Here is a 10738-nt window from a genome sequence, read left to right as displayed (position 1 = left end):
TTTATTTATTTATTTTAAGGTGTTTTTTTTTAAAAAATGTTTTATTTATTTCTGAGAGAGAGAGAGAGACAGCGTGAGCAGGGGAGGGTCAGAGAGAGAGGGAGTCACAGACTGAAACAGGCTCCAGGCTCTGAGCTGTCAGCACAGAGCCCGACGCGGGGCTCGAACCCACGAACCGCGGGATCATGACCTGAGCTGCAGTCGGAGGCTTAACCGGCTGAGCCCCCCGGGCGCCCCAAGGTTTTGCTTTTAAGTAATCTCTGCATCCAAGGTGGGGCCTGAACTCACCACCCTGAGGTCAAGCGCCCCGCGCTGCTGCCGGGACTCAGTCGGCTGCAGCCACAAAAGGAAACAAGAAAGTTTACATTTTTAGGTCTACGAGGCCGCCCGCTGGCCTCCCCTCCCCCCTGCTTTGCAGTCGAGCTCAGGGAAACCTCCTCCTGGGGGCGAAAGGCGCAGGGGTGGGAAGGGCGACCCCTCCGGCCCCGCCCCTCCCCGGGCCCGTCCCTCCACCCCCACCGCAGCCCCGGGCTCCTGTGCGGCCGCTGATTGGCCAGCAGGCCCCGGGCTGGCCAATCACCGCGGGCCGGTTGTCACGGCGACGAGGCACGCTAACGCGGCGGGAGGAGGAGGGCGCGATGGCGCGGAACCTGTACGGTCCTCGGGTGCGGATGGGCAACTGGACCGAGGACGTCTACCTGGAGGAGGTGCGCCCCGGGGACGCCCGCCCCGCCCCAGGTGCAGCGTCCCGGCCCCTTCCTCGCCGGCAGGCACCCGGGCCTCCCCCGAGTCCAGAGCCCGCCACACTCCCCGTGCTCACAGGCTCGGGGGCCCCAGGGGCCGCCGCCCGGGGGGGGGGGGCTCGCCCTAGACGCACGGCCCCTGGCACCCCCCCCCCCCGCCTCCTAGGTGTCCCCGTGGCGCCCTGCCGCGCACGCTGACTCGGACAGGCCCTGGGCCACCTAGCTGGGGTGGGGGTGGGGGGCTGGGCTGGGCTGGGCTGGGCTGGGGGGCTGGGGTGGGGGGGCACGGGGCCTCCCAGAGTCACGCAGCGCCGCCTCTGGCCGGGGTCCTCCACGGTGATGTTGCCTCTCCTTTTCTGTCTTTGTGTTCTGTGCTTTTCTCATCTTTCCGAACATTCTACAATGAAGCAAACATACTAGAATAGTGCTGAGAGTTCCCACCATTCCCCATTATGCTCAACTTTCTTTTTCTCAAAGTTTGCTTTTTCAGCCTGATGTGCTCCTGACCCGCCTGCTGCCAGCGCGGGTTCTGTCCAGGACTTCTGTCCGCCCGTCCGGGTTACATTCGTCTCCCTCTTTCACCAGGAGCTCATGAAGGACTTCTTGGAGAAGAGGGATAAAGGACAGCTTCTCATACAGAGAAACAGAAGGCTCAAAGAGAATCTTTTGAGACCGGTAATTTTATTTTATTAAAACATTAAAAAAAATAATCTATTGTCCCGTTGGCTCACATGGTGTGTACAGTGTGCTCTTGGCTTTGGGGGTAGATTTCCGTGGTTCATGGCTTACGTGCAACACCCAGTGCTCCTCCCAACAAATGCCCTCCTCAGTGCCCATCGCCCATTTTCCCTGCCCGCCCCCCCAATCAACCCTCAGTTTGTTCTCTGTATTTAAGAGTCTGTTACTGAGACCAGTAATTTTAAACTCAAGCACGGTTTTCAGAATTCTACTGAAGTAAGTGTGAGTCAAGCAAGCAAACGTTCCATAAATGAATTATCATTTGGAAAATACCAGGTTGTTTTTTTCTTCCTTTAGATCTGAAAACCACAATGTTTAAAATTCCCTAAGATTTTAGAAACTTGGGAGAAATCTGCTCTTAATTATGTTTACCCTCATTTTCCAAATGAAGAAATGAACGCATCAGTGCAAGAATATGTAAGACACCCTTTGGTGCTGAAGACATTTCCAGTTGAGTTTCAATCAATTAATGGTGCAGTCAGCCCGAGTGATGTTTCATCGGCCTTTTTACCTCATTTGGGATTTTGGGGGCACTTCTGGCGACGTGGGAGGCGGTTGGAGGCAGGAAAAGGAAGGACATGAAAAACTTGGGGAGTTGGAGTGGTTATTGTCCAAGGAGTCTGAGCGGTATCACCGCCATTGAAATGGGTCCTAGACAGTGAAGGAGAGAAGGTGCACGTGGCAGTTGAAGTGAGTTTGAAAAACTATTTATGTCGTAGATGCAGCTTTCCATTTCTGAGGACGGATACATTCACTGTGGCGACAAGGTGATGCTCGTGAACCCCGCTCCCGCGGAGAAGGAAGCCCACCTGTTTCTGGATGGGGACCTGAGCCTGTGCATGACTCCAGATGAAATTAAAGCCCATCTGAGCGATGAGTTAGAGGTGCCGTGTGGCCTGAGTGCAGCGCAAACCAAGATCCCAGTTGGCAGAAACACTTTTATCATCTTGAGGTAGAGATGCTTTCATTGTCCGCACATTTTTATCATAAATACATTTTCGCTGAGAGCCTCAGGAGGCCTGGGCTGTAGCGCGGCTGCCTGGAGGTGAAGGTCATGGGAGCCTTCTCTGGGATTCCCACCTTTCTGTCTCTCCCTGAGGATACAGTTGGGGGCCTTTAGAGGCCCTTCACCTTAAACATCAGGGCACTGCTAATTTGTGTTCTGTTATAAATGCTTGCTTCAAAGGTATTGGATCTAGGGGCCTAGCTTCATACTCAGCCTACACGGTTTTCCTAACAGCTTCTTGGATGCTTGGAGCTTATTTAAGGGCTTCTGTTGCTTTTAATGCCACTGTGTTGCTTTTAGAGCAGAAATTGATAGTTCGGTGCAAGGTGGCACTACATGGGATTTGCTATCTTATAATTAATAGTTTACTAAAAATGTGCTTGAGATTTTGAAAATGAGCAATTAAATCTCTAGAGAACAGACCCATAATTACAGTAGATGAATACTGCTTTCACTCTGCTAATGAAGTAATGATCGTGACGTTTATGTTACAAGAATCTAGCCAGTCCTCTTAGTCTTTAGATTGCTTTTGAATACTGATAATTTATGTTGAGACAAGTAAAGCCAACCACAGCTTCCGCGTCCCGGAGGACTGAGGGGGAAGGCTGTATCAGGTGTGTGCAAATGTGTTACCCTGGCTCGTTCTGAAGTTGTCCGTGCACCTGACCAGCATTCCTCAGTGCAGGGTAGCGTGATGCGCGCATGCTGCTCTGGGCACACAGAGAGGGGCGCTCTGTGTTCTGGCTGTGGCGGGTCGCAGGGACAGGGTCCCCGCTGGGTCTGAAGGCCAGAAGAAACGGCCGTCTCGAAAATGTTTAGTTTACGTCATCAGTTATGCAGTGAGAATATGCATCAGCAAGAACATTGACTATAAACAAAGTGCGCACGCAGTAGGACGTGGAAGGGATCGTACGACAGGGACTTGACATGATGCTTCTTCACCGACAGCCCAGACAGAAACGCCACGGGCCACGTCCTCAGATACGGACAGAACTTCTGCCTCGCGACAACAGGAGGATTTGAGGACAAAATGGTGAGTCGCGGCCGCGTGCTGAAAGGGACAGAGGACTCTGCAGGCATCTGCCCGTCTCTGGCTTCATCCCCGTCTCAGTCTGAAGCTTTGCACACGCAGTGTTGGGCCACTTCTTGCCTTCTGACTTTTTGAATGACAAAAGTCATACCCCTCAGATGCTAAGGAGAAAGGGAGAAAACCCTTTTATTGCTCTGCAGCTGACAAAACCCCCAAAATTTATGCCACCTCCACCTCTAATTAATGATTGGATTAATTAATGATATCTGACACCTGTCAATATCTCAGCAAGGTAGATTATCTAACATCTTCCCCCCCCTTTTTAAGTTGATTTATCTCTTTTCCTTGGGGACTAGAACCAGATACATTTGGGGTTAACTCCAGCTCGGATGCCGATGTGGGGGGTGGGGCTTCGGATAAAGTTGTTGAACTGTTTTGAGTCATGGGGATTATTGTACCTTGTGACATGCTTAGCTGCCTCACATATATGAACTCACTTAGATATCCAAACAGATCTATGAGCTAGGGACTATTTTATGCCAACTTTACTGATGGGGAAACTGAGGCACAAGGTCAGGTGACTTTGCTCCAGGTCGCTCAGCTGTTCAGTGGTGGACCGGGCGCTACACACCATTTCTCACCGAATCACAGCTTCCATCACTATATGATGTAACAGTCTTGCTAATTGTGCTACCAAGTAAACTCAGCGTCCCCAGCTGGACCCCTCCGTGCCACAGACCGTCAGCTGCAGCCTGATTTTACACTTAGAAATTAGAGAAATGCCAAATCATTGGGAGAGGGGAGTAAATTGCAGTTGTCGTATCCGGAGATTAACACTGCTAACATTTTGGCTTACTCTCTTTTATGGTCGGTTCTCTCTCGCCCTCTCTCTCTCCTTTGTTCCCTGCCTTTCTCTTCCCCACACCCTCCTGAACTCACCCACGTAGCTCCTATAAATTATCTATTCTCCGGCCGTGCACTGGTTTGCTTGTATTATCTGCTTTTCTGACAAAATTAACATTTTGTCGTTTTGTTGGTAATGTTTCCTCCCATTTGCTACTTTTATTTTTATAATTATTTATTTTTTATAATTTTTTTGGCTCCTTGGCTTTGAAATCGCAGTTGGTCCAACTCTGAGTGAATGTACCGGTGTTTTCCTTTGTAACCCCTCACTGCTCAGAGCCCTGTCAAGTTGGCTCCAGAGATACTGTAGAAAGGAAGACTTGTATCGACTTCCTGAGTCTAAAGTTGACCTTGTGCAGGGCTTTGTTCTTGTTTTTCCTTTGTTTTTTTAATGTTTATTTTTAAATTTTAAATATTTTTTTACATTTATTTATTATTGAGAGACAGAGACAGAGCATGAACGGGGGAGGGGCAGAGAGAGAAGGAGACACAGAATCCGAAGCAGCCTCCAGGCCCTGAGCTGTCAGCACAGAGCCCAATGCGGGGCTCGAACCCACGAACTGTGAGATCACGACCTGAGCCGAAATCGGATGCTCAACCGACTGAGCCACCCAGGCGCCCCTTAACGTTTACTTCTGAGAGAGAGAAACCATGTGCGTGCAGGAGCACAAGCAGAGGAGGGGCAGAGAGAGAGGGGGCAGAGTGTCCAAAGCAGGCTCTGAGCTGTCAGCACAGAACCTGACCTGGGGCTCAAACCCTCGAACCATGAGATCACGACCTGATCTGAAGTCTGATGTGCAACTGACCGAGCTGCCCAAGTGCCCTGGGATTTGCTGTTTATTAATTATTTATTTTTATTTGAGGCGGGGGGAGGGGCAGAGAGAGAGAATCCCAAGCAGGCTCCGCGCTTAGGACAGAGCCCCACGTGGGACTCAATCCCACAGCCCTGGGACCATGACCTGAGCTGAAATCAAGAGTTGGACGCTCAACTGACTGAGCCCCTGGGCGGGCCTGGAGTGTGTTCCTGATCTGCTTGAGATTTATTCTGATACAGGGTTCTGTGCAGACATGTGATTTCCCCCAAATGACTAATGAGCCACATTTGTGTTGTTTCTTGAATAATTGATTACTCCTTTCCTCACCGACATGTGCCTTGCGTGACAGCCATTAAATCACCGCACATCCACGCTCTCTCTCGGCTTCCTATTTGAACGCTTTGAGCTCAAGTTGTCTGTTTTTATTCGAGGATTATACTTGATATTTGCACAGCTCGGAGGGCTATTATTCTCTCATCACACCTCTTCGTCTGCATCATGTTAAGAATGAACCTCTCAGTTAAATGCAACTATTTCTGCAAGTCCTTTGGCTCCTGTGGGAAGAAAAATCACGCGGCGTTTTGACTGGCACCATAAAATTGCGCCACATTGTGGATTTAGTACCTTTATGACACTTAACTCTTTTGAGATGCCCCGCCGTGTGTTAGTTTATTCTTCCGCTCTCTCAGTAAAGTTTTGTGGGTCTCCTCGTGTGGACTGGATGCCTGTCTCATTAAGGTTGTCTCTTGGTATCTCCCACTGGATGTTATGATACTAACAACAAAAATATAAGAAAGCCATTGATGTTCACACTCACCTTTGATGAAATCACCCACTCCTCTTGTTTCCATTGGTTTTCCAGCTGGTTCTCAGAATTCTGACTTCTGGGTGGACCGTCATTTCTCTCTCCAGGGAGGATGATTCCCTCTCCCCCCAAATTCTCATATTTCCGTTCCTTGTCTTTGAATTGGCAAGTACTTCCGAGGCAGTCATAAAAAAACCTGGCAACTGCGACATTTTAGATTTGTTCCTGAGTCGTTATTATCTCTCTTTAACAAAGTGGAGTCTGTGGTCTGACGCAGGCACTGTTTGCCTTTGAAGTCCAGTGTCCCTGTGGCTCCGGACGACGCTGACATCACCCCGATTGCCATCAGCCACGCCTGGCGTGTCCTGGGCCCGGCCAGCTCCCTGCCCACATCTAGTTTGTGGTCAAGCCCACGGCTCTCCTGGCCCTGTCTTTTCAACCTGATGCCAGGACCTCAATCTAGGCCCCCATGGCTTGATCCCTCTACTGTGTCCTGACTTCAGACCACAGGGATGCGAGCTGCCAGACTGATCCTTCAGGGGCTCAGGCTTGGTAAGTGCTGCCGTCACGGTGGCATTTAAGGCCCTCTGTGACATGTCCCCAGCCTCCCCACATGTGGCCAGTCTTGCCCGGCTCCTGGCCTCCTCCTCAGAGCTCCTGGGAGCCCCTGGGAGAGCGTGTGTCCCCACCTGTGCCCGCCTGCAGCTCTGCGCGTCTCTGCCGGCCGGCCATGCCTCACAAGTGCTTTCCGTTCTCCAACTCCGTCCCCTCTCCTGCTGCCATAGCGGGGGATGAGAGCTGCCCTTCTCTGCCTTCCCCTCGGCACCTCACGGCACAGCTTTGCACATGGAAACCTGCCGAAATATGCAGGGACGGCCTCTGGGTTCAGGGTTCAGGGCCATCTGTAAAGGATTAGCAAACAACAAATGTTTTGGAATTTTCTGCAGGATGGGGTCCATTACAGGTGGCCAGACAGCTGCCCAAGTAAACCCAAAATGCGGACATCAGCTGCACAGGGGTGTGGGCCCCCCTCTGAGGCTCACCATGAATGTAGCTGCGATGGGGCTGGTTTTAAGGACACTTTGCTTCATGCTGCAAGTTTCGTGCATAATTATTTCCAAGAAGTAAAATAGTGGTCCCGGCCTGGGTGCTGAGAACGAGGAAAGGGGAAGAGGAGCGGGATGAGGAGGAGAGAGTGGCTGTGGAATAGAGAGGAAGAAAGAGCTGGGCGCCTGGGGGGCTCAGTTGGTTAAGCAGCCGACTTCAGCTCAGGTCATGATCTCGCCGAGTTCTCGAGTTCGAGTCCCATGTCCGGCTCTGTGCTGACAGCTCAGAGCCTGGAGCCTGTTTCAGATTCTCTCTCTGCCCCTCTGCTTGTGCTCTCTCTCTGTCTCTCAAAAATAAATAAACATTAAAAAAATTCAGAGGCAGGGAAGGCAGTGGGATGGTGTGGGCAGCAGGTGTTCCGAGGTGGCATCTCTAAGGTGGAAGAAAACAGAAGGCTCTCAAAAATCACAAGAATGGGGTTTTCCAACAAGGCCTCAATTGCCCTGACGTCAGCCCGTTAGCTGCTCGCGTCCCCAGCTTCTGGAGCGGCGCGAGGTGGCTCATCTGGGCGCCGTCGTTTTCAGCTGTATTTGTCCAGTGACCACAGGACCCTCCTGAAGTCGTCGAAGCGGTCGTTGCTGCAGGAGCTATACCTGACGGATGAGGTCTCCTTCCTGAACTGCTGGCAGGCCGCCTTCCTGGACCCCCAGCTGCGCCTGGAGCACGAAGGCGCCCCGGTTCCGGTGAGCTCGGCCTGGGGGGGCCTGGTGCCGTTCGAGGACTCCATCTTCTCCCGTCTGTCACCCGGGGGCTTCTCAGCACGCCGGGGCCTGATGTGACCCGTGTGCGGTCTCTCCCCACCCCCACCAGTCCGGAGGCAGTGTGGCGCCCTGTGATGGCGTCCTGCGCTGCATCCCCCCCCCCAGCTCTACACACCTGCAGGCCGCCCCCCCAGCTCTACACACCTGCAGGCCGCCCCCCCCAGCTCTACACACCTGCAGGCCGCCCCCCCCAGCTCTACACACCTGCAGGCCGCCCCCCCCAGCTCTACACACCTGCAGGCCGCGCCCCCGATCTGTTTCTGTGAGGCCTGGAGACCTTGGGTCCCCGGGCGGCTCGCTTCCTGTCGGCCTTGCTGACGTTTCTGAGTCTGGGCCTGCAGGACCGGGGCAGGCGCGGGGCCTGATGGGAAGGCGGGGCCGCCGGGATCTCGCTGCTGGCGCCTGACGCTTCCCGCAGGTGCGGGGGGGGGTGGGGTGTCCCTGGAAATCCCTGGGGGCGCGCGGGGTCCCAGCGGGCAGGGACCTGAGGGGTGGCCAGCGGGGTGGCCTGGCAGAAAGGGGCCCCCAGGCACAGGCCACCTGCGCCTGCCCGGCACTGTGCGCCCCTCTGCCGGGCTCTGCGGGTGGCCCCGGGCTCGCCAGGGCCTCTTCCCTGGTGCGGAGCAGGCAGGCGGGTCCCCGGGGAGCGGGCACGCGGGGTCCCCGGGGAGCGGGCAGGCGGGGTCCCCGGGGAGCGGGCAGGCGGGGTCCGGGGGAGCGGGCAGGCGGGGTCCCCGGGGACGCCCCGCACGTGGGCTCTCTCCAGCTGACGTTTGCCCGGCTTTGCTCTCCTTGCAGTCGCTTCCCATTTCCGTGATTTCAAAGGTCAGCGTCTCACTTTCCATATCTGAGAAACGGGGTGCTGATGGGCTGATGAGGTGTGGTCAGTGCCCCCCCTCCCCCCGTCTCACGGTTCGGCTGTGCTCGTCTGCGCAGACGCGAGCGCACAGCGTCGTGTTTCCGCCGCGCCGTCGGAGCCGCACACCCGCGGGGGGCGCCGGCTCGTCCCGGAGGCCGGGTCGCTCAGGTCTACACGGCCGGTCGCTTTCGGCGGCCAGGAGTTTGAAGCGACGACGTATTTTTCTTTCAGATTCTAGTCATGACATCTGCTCCCTGAGGGAAAATCAGGAAAGCGCAGCGAATAATAGGAGACTAACCAGTGAAATCCCACCGTCCAGAGAGAGCCGCTGCCGTCTATGGTTCCTGCCTTTGCCCACGCCGGGGTTTACTTGTGTTTTTCTCACAAAATAGGACATCAGGAAGGTGCTTTCTTCTCCACTTAAGAAGAGCACTGACGACGGCTCGCGCTGGGCAGGCCTTCCCCCGCGAGGCTCTGCGCACCCGCAGCGCACCGCTTCTAGATCATTCCATCCCCGTCCCTCTTTTCTTTTTGTTATCGAAATTTAATGAATATATAATGCATTCCCAAAGTTTTGCTTTTCAGAAATCGGAGGCCTTGAGTCATCATGCAGATAACACTCTCTTCCTCTTTGAAGGCGAACGCGAAGATTCTCCTCAGTCACTGCCGCACGAACCGGGGGCTGGCAGCCCACAGGCACCTCTCCTGGAGGTACGGAGGCGCCCTCCGAGGGCTGGCGAAGTGCCCCAGCAGGGAGGCTGCGCCTCTAAGCGAGGCAGCTCGGCCGAACGAGGGCGGCCCCCACACAAGGGGCCCTTGGGTGATGGGATTTTGTCACAAAGGACTTACTTGACGGTGTGACAAATCCTACCGGAGCCCCTTGTGTCCCACAAGTCTTTCCCTGACAAGACTTTTTTTTAGGTTTAGTTATTTATTTTGAGAGAGACAGAGGCAGCGCCAATGGGGAGGGGCAGAGAGAGAGGGAGACAGAGAATCTCAAGCAGGCTCCGCGCTGTCAGCGCAGAGCCCCATGGGGGGCTCGAACCCACGAACCGAGAGATCATGACCTGAGCCGAAAGCAAGAGTGGGACGCTGAGCCACCGAGGCGCCCTTTGGACAAGAGGACTTTGGTGATAACGGGACCCCATGCCCGTCGTCGTTGCCTGAGCGACGGCAAACACGTGTCGTAGACACAGCCCCGAGCAGAGTCTGTTGAGTCAGGAAAATGATGGGGACGGCTTGCCCGGAGCTGTTACCCCATTTCCAACCAGTGTCCCCCCTCTCCTGCCCCAGTACCTATTTTGGGAAGGAAGCCGAGGTGGCCGTCCACACGCATCTGGATTCACACAGAGTCGAAAAGCCGATGAACCACTGGATGCTGGTGACCGGGAATCCCAGGAAAGACTCGTCCACCATGTTGGAGCTGCCCACGTCGCCGGCCGGGGACCCCGGAGCCCTGGAGCAGGCCGCCCACCCCGCGGCGCGGTGACCCCAGGCGGCACGTGCAGCCTGGCTAGACATCCACGATCTCGGCCACGCCCCGAGCTATTTCTAAGCAAGGCACACTTTATTAAAGTCCCTGCACACTCTATTAATAATAAACAAAGGCTGTATGAGGACCCTTGAGCTGGTGCTGGGGGTCGGGGGCACAGGAGGAAACCGAGGAAACTGGGGAAATAGCTCCTAAGTGGTATCTGAAGGTGACAGATGAGAGTCTTTGTTGGGTACTAATTCCTGAAGAACTTTAGGTCCCAGGTAGCAGCAGCTCCTAGGAGGGCGGTGTGTTACCTGTGAAAGCTGTGTGTGTGGTGACGCTGTGTGTGTGTGACACGGCACCTTTGTCACCCCCCGCAACACCCGTCCCAGCGTACAGCGTGCTGAGGAATCAACAGTGTGGAGCTGTGCGCTGTGGCCTTACCTTGGAGCCGAATGTGTCCTCTCTTGTATTTTCCTTTCCACCTCCACCTCGGG

General features: G+C 54.6%; 1 protein-coding gene across 2 annotated transcripts; it reads left to right on the top strand.

The window, feature by feature from the left end:
• The first annotated feature begins 611 nt into the window (after positions 1 to 611).
• On the top strand, positions 612 to 10386 carry CFAP161 (cilia and flagella associated protein 161). Of its 2 annotated transcripts, none has more exons than XM_039256845.1 (7): positions 612 to 707; positions 1329 to 1418; positions 2201 to 2433; positions 3436 to 3520; positions 7672 to 7830; positions 9405 to 9478; positions 10061 to 10386. In XM_039256845.1, the coding sequence occupies exons 1-7, from the start codon at positions 639 to 641 to the stop codon at positions 10254 to 10256; spliced, it is 906 nt and encodes a 301-aa protein (XP_039112776.1). In that variant the 5' UTR covers positions 612 to 638; the 3' UTR covers positions 10257 to 10386. The 2 variants fall into 2 exon arrangements, with proteins under 2 accessions (XP_039112776.1, XP_039112779.1); XM_039256848.1 differs by having other exon boundaries at positions 644 to 707; positions 1221 to 1418.
• Positions 10387 to 10738: the final 352 nt, after the last annotated feature.

Source organism: Hyaena hyaena, unplaced genomic scaffold (assembly GCF_003009895.1).
Source record: "Hyaena hyaena isolate Hyena2069 unplaced genomic scaffold, ASM300989v1 scaffold_13, whole genome shotgun sequence".
NCBI lineage: Eukaryota > Metazoa > Chordata > Mammalia > Carnivora > Hyaenidae > Hyaena > Hyaena hyaena.
Note: the sequence above shows the minus strand (reverse complement) of the source record. Positions and strands in the feature narration are given on the sequence as shown.